Below are 11,902 nucleotides of genomic sequence, written 5' to 3' on the forward strand. Positions count from 1 at the left end.
CAATACAATTTACAACTATGTAAATTAAAATAATTTTAACTTTAAACAAATAAATGGTGAAACAACACAAAAACACTGCAACCACAACAGAAAATTAAATGTGCGAAACAAAAACAAATATTTGAATCAATCCCAATAAAATTTAAATAAAAGTGTCTCAGCCTCAGTCAGTGATGATCTGTTTAAGATTCTCTCAGTTCTCAGGGTGTTTTTGGAGCCGGTTCAAAATCATAAAGTACCTTTCTTGTAGACTAAATTTTTAAAAGGGGAAAGCGTTACTTGGTACACCTGTTGAACTATTGAGTCTGCTGCCATTGAGCCAAAAAAGCGTCAAGCTGTTGAGTTCAGGTAAGCATGAAGTCACACAGCGGGCTGCACGGTGGCGCAGTGGTTAGCGCTCTTGCCTCACAGCAAGAAGGCCCCGGCTCGAATCCCGGCTGGGACCTTTCTGTGTGGAGTTTGCATGTTCTCCCCGTGCATGCGTGGGTTTTCACCGGGGACTCCGGCTTCCTCCCACCGTCCAAAAACATGCTTCATAGGTTAATTGGTGACTCTAAATTGCCCCTAGGTGTGAATGTGAGAGTGAATGTGTGTGTGATTGAGGCCCTGAGACAGACTGGCGACCTGTCCAGGGTAAACCTTCGCCCATCAGTAGCCAGGCTAGGCTCCCGCGACCCCGGAAGGGACAAAGCGGTCAAGAAAATGAATGAAGTCACAACTGATTTTTTAAAAAGTTGTATTTAACCCTAAACAAAACACAGTAAATTTCAGATTCTTTTTTTACACATCTGCTATGATGCCGCGAATAGAGAATTCAAAGACACCATCACTATTAGATAAATCCCAAAAATATACTAATAAAAGAGAAACACAATGAGTCAGAAGTCACTTTCCATCCATGTTTCTGAGTATTCAGATATTACAGCCCTAATCAATGTGCTGTTGTCTCTGTCTTGCTTTTTCAAAGCATTTTAAAATTTGAAATTTCGTCTCTTCTCTTGTTATTCTGTCCATCCTGTTCAGCATTGGTACGAGGCTCATAGCAAAGTAGTAGCACTCGTCAAGGTCACTTTCGGGTAAGCTCTGCTTTGGGACTGGCTCTTCTAACAGAGCTATCAAGTTGTCTGCAATAGTCGAGAGCTGTCTTTTTTTAGACTTTTTTCTCTGTGTTGCTTGTTGTGGCAGTGGCGTGATTGTGCTCCCGATTTCTCTGGATGGCCCTGGTCCAGGATCTTCAATTTTAACGTGTACTGACTGGTTATCCATTTCCTCCAGCGATGTGGGAGTCCCTGCTTCACTCCTGCTCTGATCCGGAACTTTTTCTAAATTGATTTTGGAGCTATTGGGACAATAAGATGCATTAATGTAAGACATGCGCACAAAAACCTACTTAGTAAAACAATTGAATCTACTCCATTGTTCTGTGGTATCCTCGCTTGAAAATAATTTAAACAATATTACCTCCTGTGTTGCAGGTGGGGCAGAATAAAAGATATAATGTCTTTGTATTTCCAGTCTATCAGTGAACCCCCTCTTGATCCACTTGGATTTGTCTTTTTTTGGTTTCTGACGAAGCTGTCTCGCAGAACCCTCCATCTTGCTTTACAGGTGTCAGCTGAAAGAAAAAGAACATTTACATGTTGTGTTTTTCCGCCCTGGATATTTGGCCTCTGGAGATTCGCTGCTCAGCTGGGTTTTCTCATATGTTCTTGGTCATGCACCTGTACGAAGGTCTGCCCACATGGTTTTGTCCACCATTGAGAAGATCGTGTTGGAGTAGTCACCTGAGGAGACCTAGTTAGAAGTTGCACAGGGTTTCTGGGGGAAATTAATTTCCTCTAACTATCTAGGAGCCATTGATGGAAAAGCTTCACCAAAGTCTGGAAGTCTTTAGCGAAGTAAAAACTCCCAAAGTGCCTGCAAATGACCATCAACTTGGAGCTGTACAAATGAGAGGGAACTGGTTGCAGGCAAGATGGCGCCCAAACACAACATTGAACTCATAATTATTCAGAAGCGGAAGTGTCACAAGTGTAGCTGGACGCTGAATTTGCGTATCTATTCTAACCCTAACCCAGTTCCTGTGTTTTAGGGAAATACCGTAAACTTTGTTCAAACTTCGGTCAAAGACTTCCTGCTAATGATGCTCTGATGTCATCTTGGGGCCATGTTATTTTCTGCGGCTAGGTCCTCTCAACACAAAAGGGCCATGTCCTTTTCGTCATGATTGGGGACGGTGCATTTCTGCTTAAAGACCTATTCCACGTAACCCTTCCTTCTCTTTGGGGTCCAGATGACTCCAACCACATATTGATGTGACAGATAGATGACCCCACTTTTCATGTAAACAAACCAAGGAGAGCAGAAGGGTTATAATGGTGTTTTTGCTTTTTTTGACATAAACTTGTAGCATTTTTATCATGATGGAGGACATGATTAAAAACATTAAAACTGTATTTCTGAGTATATCTTTATTCAAATGTTGTCAGATCAAAAAGACATACATCTGTTTAGTACATTGTGCCACCTTAATAGAACAAATGGGTTTGGAATCACTGAAATGGGGGCCCAAAACAGAATTTTGCCCAGGGCCACCACAAAGTTATAAACAGCCCTGCATTTAGCCCTTTTTCAAAATAAAACTTAAGTGACAGTAAAACTAATTTACAAGAATAAAAATGGTGTCTGTCTGTCTGTCAGTCTCTAACAGGATGTGGAGAAATTAAAATAAGATTTTACTTACCATCAGCATCCAAAACTTGTGCAATCAGGCTCCATGCCCTCTCCTTCCTCACTGGGTCCTTATAAAATGCATGTTTTGAGTCATAAAGGATATTGTGTTTTTCTACTTCTAAAATTAAACGTTCATCGTCCATGACTACAGTGGACGACGGTGCTCTCTGCGGGGGTAAAAGAGTGTAATCGCATGGGCACGCCCCCTTAAAGTATAAAATGTTAGTTTATCTTTGACAGCACAACGGAACTCCCAATTCCCTATTTACACTGGTCCGTCTGCGGCGCGACTCCGTTGCGTTGTGTTGACACAAAAGATAGAATTTCGTATACCAGTCAGAATGTTTACATCGCCACCATCATGTCTGCGTCTGACTTCCGTCCCTCCGCCACGCAACGTAGGCTTTGCGCGCGAGTTCTATTTCCTGTCCGTCGACGCGTCAACGTAGAGGAAAAAAGTCCGGAGAAACAGGAAACATTTTTGGGTTTCAAAATAAAACACTTCCGTTATACTTTCAAAATAAAACTAAAAAAAAGATACATTTTGGTCTTAACTGGGAACTCAATACCAGGAATACACACCGTCGACAAACCAATGTAAAATGAAACGCTCTGGTAAATCAGGGCTTTCAAAAAACAAACTTTATTGATAAAACCTAATATCTGGACACAACTTAAAAAAAACACAAATAAAATGATGGAGGAGGGGGGGGGGGCAGACAGGAAAATAAACTAGGCACAGTAAATCACAGCATAGACATTTAACGGGATAGTATTTCTGTAATTACTTTTAAAAAATGTACCTTATCTTGTTAGTTTAAAAAATATTTAAAGAACACTGTCCTTTATTTCCTAGCAATTTGTTTGTGGAAAAAAGAACCATTTGTGCCAAAACTATATTGTTTACTTCAAAAAGTCTCCATGTTTCCATGTTTCCTATTAAGACTATGACAAAAAAAAGTAAGAAAGAAAGAAAAAATTCATACATAATCCACCAAGATAGCTATAGCTCTTGAAACAATGTTTGGGTTTGAGAAGTCCCACTCAATGAGATGTTGTTGAGGAGTTTGATGATTTTAAAAAATAAATAAATAGAGCATTTGATAAATTAATATATTATCAATGAAAATGCGTATACATTTCTAACTATTTCTAAGATGTAACGACAACATTTAAAGTGACTCCTGAAGTGTCACAAAGTGGTACATTCCATCAAATAACAACTAGTCAGGAAAACAAGGATATTTTTTAATACATAAAAATAAGTAACCTTTTTTTTCATCTAAAAGAGTGCTGTTGTTAGTTTTTTAAATTTACATTTCATTACTCTTTGAAATAAATTTCTGTTTTTTAAAGGGTAAAATATAAAGATGTTTCTTTTTCCATATTTAAATGACATAACATGTTAATTCCCAAACTCATTAATCATCAAATTAGAGAATATTTTAATGAAATGTCTTTTTCTCTACTTTTTCAATCCAAATTCAATAACCCAGCATTTTAATAATTCAGAAAAGAAACAAATCAGAACTGAATATTTGAAATCCCATACTTCAGGAAGTCCATGGTAAAACCTTTACAGACATAAATACGTCTTCGGTTTGAAATTCCTCAAAATTGTTGTTCTTTTTGTAATGAGGACATTGAAACATCTGTTCTTTGAATGTTTTCACTCTAATGCCTTTTGGAACAGGGCTAAGGATATCATTTTTGGATTTATTTTGGAAAACAAAAATACAGAAATTATTTTAAATGTTATAAGTATCCTGGGTAAATTCCATATACACAAATATTGATTTATTAAGACCAAACCATCTTTTTTCGCATTTCATTAAGAACTCTACTTATTATTTTATCTGTAAATTCAATGTAAAATAAACATGTTGTGAAAGTATCATATGTAATTTACAGCTTTTTGATAATCCCTAATTTAATGTTCGTCATATCTATATGCATCCCCTATATTTTATTCAATTTTATTTTTTATTTTATTTATTTGTTTTAATTAATTTGTACTTTTTAATGTTATTTACATTTTATCTGTGACCATTCAAATTGTAAATAGATGAACGTTTTGTACAACTGCTTTTTTTATAAAAGAAAGTAAAAAAAGGAAAAAGTTTCTTTTTCCGGCTTTTTTTTTTTTTTTTTTGATAGTCTCTGATGTAGATCACGTGAACAGACGAGGGCCCGCGAGGCACAGACATGAGTCGAACACACGTTTATCACATCATGACTAATTAGTTTCAAGCAAACCTCATAAATGTGACTTGTTTTTCCTCCAGGCGGGGGTCGTTATTGTGACATTTCTTTTAGGCTTTCTGTCCACATAATGGCGTTTTCCTTGGTGAGTTGAAAGTTAAGTTAGTGAAGGAGCCTGTTTAAGTTTATTTTTTTATTTTGGCTGTGAAACATCATCAATACAATCTTTTTTTTAACTAACAAATACAATATCTTTACCTAAATAGAATTTTATGCTTAAAAATGAAAATTGATAATTCGGTGCTAATGAAGCTGTTAGCTTACTGGTGGTGAACTTTGCCCGCTCTTTTGGTCCTCACCTGCAGAGGAACGATGCCCGCAGGCCGGAGAACCCGGACACCGAGTCCCCGGCGCTGTCCACCTGCAGCAACGCGGACATCTTCCGCAGGATGAACTCCATCCTGGGAAACGCTCTGGACTTCACCGGCGTGTGCAGCACACCCAACAGCAGCAAGCAGAAGCCAGACCTGCTGTGTGGTAAAATATGTTTCTGTCCCAACTCGTAACTTTGAGTTAGCTTGTTGGTTTTTTGCTAAGCTGTCACAGAAATGGTACATTTTATTTTTGACACTTTTCATGGAAATATTTGGTTTGGAACTGTATTTGTGTAAGTTTTATACAATAGCTACAATGGAAATGATTAGCTCTTGTAGTAACTACATAAACTTAATCTTCTTATTTTACCTAAATTGTAAAGTGACTTTTTTTTTTGTTTTGATTCTTAATAAAAATGTTTTTCTATGCAATTCATATTACATTTTTAGCCCCATTTAATTATAACAGCCATTTAGCATTAAAAGTTGAGTAAGTTATTTTTTTGTTTTTAATTGAAGGGCCATTAAGATGAAAATTGTGATTAAAAATATGTAAATTGTTTTTCAATAATACTGATGTAGTTTTGAGTTATTTCTTAGCTAAAATAATCTAGCTTAATTTGTGAATGCTTTATTTGCAGTTGAATTTTAGCTCAAGTTCTACTCCAATCATCTTTTGATCTATTCTTAAAGCATTCCCAGTAGTCTTTTAATTATGATTAAACTTCTTTTAGCCAAAATTTGCTCTGATTTCTATGATTGCTGGCACAGAAATGCTGCCTTCATTTCCCATCATCCCTTTGTTTTCTCTCTTCCACTACCTTACGGCTCCTCACAGCCCCAATCTGACATTAGCAGTGCAACAAGAATGGCGAGCAATATAGGAGCTATCCAGCTGTTCAGTTCTGAACCAAATGTTAGCTCAGATGAGGAAAACTACGACATACATGGATGTGGTAGTCTGCAAGTGGATGCATCAGGATGGTGCTTGTGGCCCACCCTCTGTAGCACCTCTCTGCCTCAAGCTTTTTCCAAAGGAATTTTTTTCATATGCTCCTGATGCATGATTTGAATAAAGAAATGTAGTTTTAGTCTTAATTTTGTTTGCTTATGTCCTCCATGAGAAAAATGCCACAAAAGCAAAATATTTTTTATTGAAATAGGTCTTTAATATTAAACATTTTGGCAGAAAAGTTATGATTCTTGCCTCTTTTAAAGACTCACTCCAATAAAGATGTTTTTTTTTATTATTTACATGATGCATTTTTCTGTTGATGAACATGTATAAAGAAAACTTGGATTAAAACGGTGATTTGAGTAGTTCTTCAGTGTTGTATCAGGAGCAGATGGAAAAATACAGTTTAGAAAAGACCATATCTGAAGGAAAATGCACTGTTAGACTCTCCATTCTGATGCGTTCACTTGTAGACAAATGGATCCATGAACGTCTTTGTTTTCCTTATCTGAGCTGGAATTTCTTTATTTTTTTTTGCTCCAGCAATGTTGGCTTGATTTTTGTGAGGGTCTGTAAGCTAGTGGGAGAGTGTAAACAGAATGTCAGGAAGGGGCGTGAGCTTACTCCATGCCAATAATCCCACCCACAACATAAAGGCAGAATTCTAAGTCTCGCCGCTTTGCAGAAACTAGCCTACCAGTTTTTTTTTTTTGGCTTAATCATAATTAAGACCACTAGGAAGACTTTGAAAATGCATCAAAAGATCACTGTGGGGCTTGAAGTGTTCAGTCTATTAAATCTCTCACCTTTTTTATTTATCACTTACTTTGCCAACAGCTGATTCATGCTGCATCACTCGTCTGCAGCATTGCACCAGTTTTAAACGGCCAAAGAGTGTGAATTGCCAGGAAAAAGCTCAGCCTGGTCTTTGCATAACATTTTTTTTTCCTCTCCTGAAGAAAAACCTGTTGTTGGGACTTTAAAACGCAGTTCAGTAGCTTCTTAAGTCAGAAATGTAACTTTGATTTGATGCTAACAGATGTAAACTTCTGCTGTGGCCTTTGCCCTATCCAGCCCAGCTTGAGCTGCTGAATCAGAGCAATGACTGGATGCTGGTAGCTTTCCAGTTGTGGGGAGGGGAGGAGCTGGCAGTGCAAATAGCTCAAACCCCATCATCTGATCAGTCAGCTGCTCCTGCGAAAGAACACTTTAATGCCTAACTCCAAAGAAAAATCTTTACATCTGGAGAAGTCACAAACTGTAAGTTATTTCTCAAAAAAAAGAGCCTTAATCCTTGAGTCTAAAATACTTTAGAGCTGAAGTCTGCTGAGTCACTCACTGCCAGACTTCCTCCCACCATTCTGTTGTGGTTCTGCCCCTCGGCTCCCCCCTCCCTCCAGCCGCGGTCTGCTCACTCAAAGCCAGAGCAGATACGGTAAGCAGCAGCTGCCACCACCGCCGCTAACTGAGCCGCTGTGCGCCCACCACAGAGGGACGTGCTTCATTCAGCCGGCCGCTGCAACTGGAATTTTTCAATACGGAGTTGTTGGGCAAGGAGGCAGGGAAGGGGGGGTGAGGGAGCTGATGTCATTAGCAGGGGTGTGCGAGTGCATCAGCAGCCATGTCACATGCTACTAGGTGGGTCAGTGATGCGAACAGAGATGCATGGCAGTTGCACCAGGCACAGAGGCAGCAGGTTAGCTCCACTGTTAGCAGAGCAGAGTGTTTTGAACAGTGAAGTTTTTTTTATTTTCAGACATGACTTTGCAGATCTTATTCTGTCTGTAATCAGTGGGATACAAGTGTTGCTAATACTCCTTTTCCTTGTCTTTTACAATCTTCTGACTTGGATCTTGGCACCTAAAGAGTCTGAGCTGGCTGCGGTGGGCAGCAGGAGGATGCTTTTCCCGAACTGTGGGGGCATACCCGAATCCCAGGATATGCCTTCATCCCGGGGCCAGTCAAATGTCACAGACCTGGGCCTTGGCCTCCAGTCTCTCCGTCTGTCCAGCTGGGACAGACCATGGAGCAGCCAGGAGACTGACACACACACTCCCCCACCCCAGGTTCAGGCCAGCTCACCCTTCAGTAAGTACTGGACCTCTCAAAGAGGATTCACAGGAGGACCTCTGGGTTTGTTATGTGGTTTGTTTCTACGGTTGAGACTGGCCTTTCAGCATCAGTAAAGCGATAATGAAATAGCTGTCATGTAACGATCATTAGCTTAGAAACTGGTCATGCTTGGGTAGCCTCAATCTGTGTGTGGAAACAGGCTGCATCTTTGTCAGTAAGATGATGTGGCAGTTTTGCTTTGCTACGCTTTCTAGCAAGCCAGGAAGAGTACTTTCCCTTTCTATAAACTCTCTATGTTGCTCTGAGAAAGTGTCTCCTGCTAATATAATGTGGAAGTTTTTCATTTTTAAAAAGAAACCTGAAACTGCCCCATTTCCTGAAGTTAGTCTTTTAGAGACTCAAGATGCCACACATTTTATTTCAGTAGTCTAAGATCATTTATATTAAAGCAGCAAACTTAATTTAAAGGTCTGACCTGTCTGAATTCAGCTTCAGTCACTGAACTGCAGTTGAACTGGCCTACAAGGATAAACATGTAGTTTCTGTGCTGGAGTTGTTGGATTACTAGCAGTGAATTTGCACAGATCAAGTGCAAAACTGGAAATGCTCCAGTTTTTGGCTGAATTCAGCTGACGCATAAAATGCCTTCAAGCGCCTATTCTAGAACATTAGTTTGTGCTGCAGTTTTTCAGGTTTACTAAATCGATACAAATCCACAAATATCAATGCCTCACTGTTAATTCAGCACTAGTTTTTCTTTAAGGACAAATCCTGGAAGACGTGTTTTGCTTAGTAGTCTGGAGTTGACAATAAAGGCTATTGCACTTCTGGTTTAACTTTCAGAAACTTAAAATGCGTAGGTTAAAGCGCATATTTCTCAATGCTCTGGGCTTTCAAAGATGTCTTCTTGTTCCTCAGTGCTCGGCATTCTGAACAGTCCCTTCAGCAGCCTCCTTGAGAAGCCAACGGGCTACTTGTCCCACGATTCTATGAGCATGACGGCCGACTTCCTGGAGAAGTTTCCTGGCATTGCACGCATGGCGAACCGACCAGACTCCAGCTCCCTTTTGGACTCTCGCTCCAGCAGTCCAGAAGACTCTGAGACCAGCGGCTTCAGCTCTGGTTCGGATCATCTCTGCGACGTGCTGGTAAACCTCATCACCTCGCTCTGTGTGCAGCTTTTTGGGGATTCAGATTATTGGATCAATACTATTGTAGTATTGTCACAAAAGGAAAGAAATAAACAGCTCTAGGTTATCTGCTATTTTTATTTTATTGATCTCTTAACACTCGCAGAGGACTTCTGTGAAGTAGCTTGAACAGTCGATCAAAAATAGTGCAACCATCAACTTGAAAAAATATTCTCGTGAAAATGGTGATTGGTCATGTAGAAAGTAGACCATAGCTTTAGTATCTTCAGAACTATTAGTCTTTTTGGTTAATTATAGTCCATGCTTGGATGACAGCTTATTAAATATTATACTTTTTCTCAAGTCTGTCTTGGAGTAGGACAGAGGTGGTATGTTGACTGTAGCTTTACTCTTTTCAGAAGTATTCAACATTTTTAATCGTGTAAATTGTATCTCGATGAACAATCCTAAAAGGTAAAAACAATGACTTTCTCTCTTCCAAAATGGTTGTTTCATGAATGGGTATTGAGGAGCATTTATTTTTAGTTTTTGAGAGCTCATGCATTTCTATTTTAATCACCTTCTCAGAGCTTTCACTTTTTAGACCCTCCCTTGACAGCTGTCTTATTGCAGATTGTTTAATTCTTATTAAAAATAATTCATCCTTTTTTGCCTTTTTATTAAAGATGGTTACATTAAGACAAACCAAAAGACACTTGCTGTCACTTTAAGATTGAAGACTTGAGATTTATTGAGCTCAAAAGCCTGAATCAATGAGTCTAACTTTACTGAATGGTTTTTGTGCCTCATGTTCAAACTAGATCTGTGTTCTGCTGCACTTTACTACATGTTGGTCTGTTCAGGATGTGCGACTTCTAGTAGATTATTTCTGTAATGATGAGCTTGAAGTTTACAGCACTGATCAAAATAAAACAAATGGGATTTCAATTGAGACTGAAACTGATTGGACCCCAATTTCCAATGCTCAGATTGGGACATCCCTAGTTTTTATGGAGTATTTAACCACCATAAAGGTCTAGTGGCATCAGTGAAATTACCCTTTTCACTGACTGTATGCAAATAAACCTGCCATGATGTACCAGTAGATGAAACTAAATTCTGGTTAAATCCTCATTAGCTAAACCTATTTTTTATCATAAAATTGTAAATAAGGTTGACATTTTCTTGTATCTTAACATTAAAATAGATTGGTCTAGTCGGTTGTAGCCAGTGTTTCAGACATCAGTTTGTATTTCAAAGATGGTTACCAATCTGGCACTTCCTGTCTTCAGTTCCAAACCTCTACTAGAAACGTCACTTTGATTAAAAGAGCTAATTCAGTTTTTTTTTAGGATTATCTCTGCTTCAAACAAAACTAACAGCCCAGTCTCAGGACTGAAAGGGCTTGAGTGGTTTGTCTATTGGAAATCAGTCTTTGTTTTTGGCAAAATAATTGCTGACATAACACAGTGAGAGTTGCTTCGATCGCTTAGAGGGGGTTTTGTGATCATCACTAGATGAGCGCATTTCAACTGCAGATAAACCCTTTAGTTATTGATGTCCAATGAGGGCAATTTCCACTGATTACAACCCAAATTATAGACTCAAAGAACAATCTTTCTTTTAATAACAAATCTTTTACTAAAGTCAACTTTTTGCAATGGAAGTCTAATTTCACAGGCTTGAAACTCAGTCATAATTTAACTAATCAAGGTAATGCTGAGGCACAAGATGTCTAGAAGAATTTTAGGTTTTAGAGTGGAATTGAGTCACGTGTCAGTTGTTTTAGACTAGAAATGGTTTGTTTCAAACAATCACAGCAAGAATAATGCATAAACAATACAACAGGTTTACATTAATTGTATTAATTTTAAATCAGTAGTTCTCAAACCCCTGACTGCTGCCAGGTCAGTTTGTTTTAGGCCACAATTGTAGAAATTAAAGTTTAAATAATTGTTGTTCTTATCTGATTATTTTTTTTTAATATAAATTGTATCCAATTCCCCCCCCCCATCACATCTGTTTGTGTCTCATGTCAAGTTGTGTTTGACGCACTCTGTTCCCACTAAATTGAAAGCCATCAAACAAATATCTCTGGGTATTTTAATTAATTTTTTTAACTGACTAAAATGGATTGTGAGGTGTCAGAAGAGCCTTTGATTTGAAACAAAGAGCTGTATTTAGCAGACAATATCGGTCATCTTTCTTAAAATTTAGATTTATTGCGACAGCTTGCTCCCATTCACCAAACCTGCTCAGCATAACATGCAGCAGCCAACTCTAATGTTCCAAGGACTCTGTGAAAAAGTTTAATTGTTGTTTAATTTCTAAATACTAGTTCTGATGTCTGTTTAATAAAAAAAAAGTGACTGGAATTTGTTATTGGAATCAAAAAATTCAAGAATTTCAATGGGATAAATTGTACCAGTTTAACT

The 11,902-nt window shown here is 38.3% G+C and overlaps 2 protein-coding genes across 6 annotated transcripts in view; one reads left to right on the forward strand and one right to left on the reverse strand.

The window, feature by feature from the left end:
• Positions 1-719: 719 nt before the first annotated feature.
• LOC112160856 (transcription factor Adf-1) lies at positions 720-3,419 on the reverse strand. 3 transcript variants are annotated; one of them, XR_002921749.2, is made up of 4 exons: positions 3,067-3,419; positions 2,744-2,801; positions 1,462-1,615; positions 720-1,339 (listed from the first exon to the last, which is right to left on the reverse strand). XR_002921749.2 is itself a non-coding variant. In XM_024295708.2 (3 exons), exons 1-3 carry the CDS (start codon positions 2,874-2,876, stop codon positions 928-930), a joined length of 699 nt encoding a protein of 232 aa, XP_024151476.1. In that variant the 5' UTR covers positions 2,877-3,418; the 3' UTR covers positions 720-927. The 3 variants fall into 3 exon arrangements, 2 of the variants coding, with proteins under 2 accessions (XP_024151476.1, XP_024151477.1); XM_024295708.2 differs by having other exon boundaries at positions 2,744-3,418; XM_024295709.2 differs by lacking the exons at positions 2,744-2,801; positions 3,067-3,419 and adding an exon at positions 1,722-2,355.
• A 1,504-nt stretch (positions 3,420-4,923) lies between these two features.
• The window catches only part of LOC112160891 (cytoplasmic polyadenylation element-binding protein 1), a 17,770-nt gene continuing 10,791 nt past the window's right edge, over positions 4,924-11,902 (forward strand). For 2 of the 3 annotated variants that reach the window (XM_024295757.1, XM_024295758.1), the window contains exons 1-4: positions 4,924-5,080; positions 5,301-5,472; positions 8,131-8,352; positions 9,256-9,485. In XM_024295757.1, coding sequence (XP_024151525.1) covers positions 5,066-5,080; positions 5,301-5,472; positions 8,131-8,352; positions 9,256-9,485 — 639 coding nt within the window. In that variant the 5' untranslated portion in view covers positions 4,924-5,065. Of the gene's footprint in view, positions 5,081-5,300; positions 5,473-7,914; positions 7,961-8,130; positions 8,353-9,255; positions 9,486-11,902 lie in introns of those variants that run through there. The other variant, XM_024295760.2, reaches the window with a different exon arrangement.

This window comes from Oryzias melastigma, linkage group LG3 (genome assembly GCF_002922805.2).
Source record: "Oryzias melastigma strain HK-1 linkage group LG3, ASM292280v2, whole genome shotgun sequence".
NCBI classification, from domain to species: domain Eukaryota; kingdom Metazoa; phylum Chordata; class Actinopteri; order Beloniformes; family Adrianichthyidae; genus Oryzias; species Oryzias melastigma.

Bases quoted from the DNA above. Each gene is read 5' to 3' on its own strand.
- LOC112160856 (XM_024295708.2), bottom strand. From the start codon at position 2,876: ATGGACGATGAACGTTTAATTTTAGAAGTAGAAAAACACAATATCCTT. The intron at 1,616-2,743 runs GTAAGTAAAATC...TTTTTCTTTCAG, and splicing joins ACAAGTTTTGGATGCTGATG to CTGACACCTGTAAAGCAAGA. The intron at 1,340-1,461 runs GTAATATTGTTT...TTGTCCCAATAG, and splicing joins CCCCACCTGCAACACAGGAG to CTCCAAAATCAATTTAGAAA.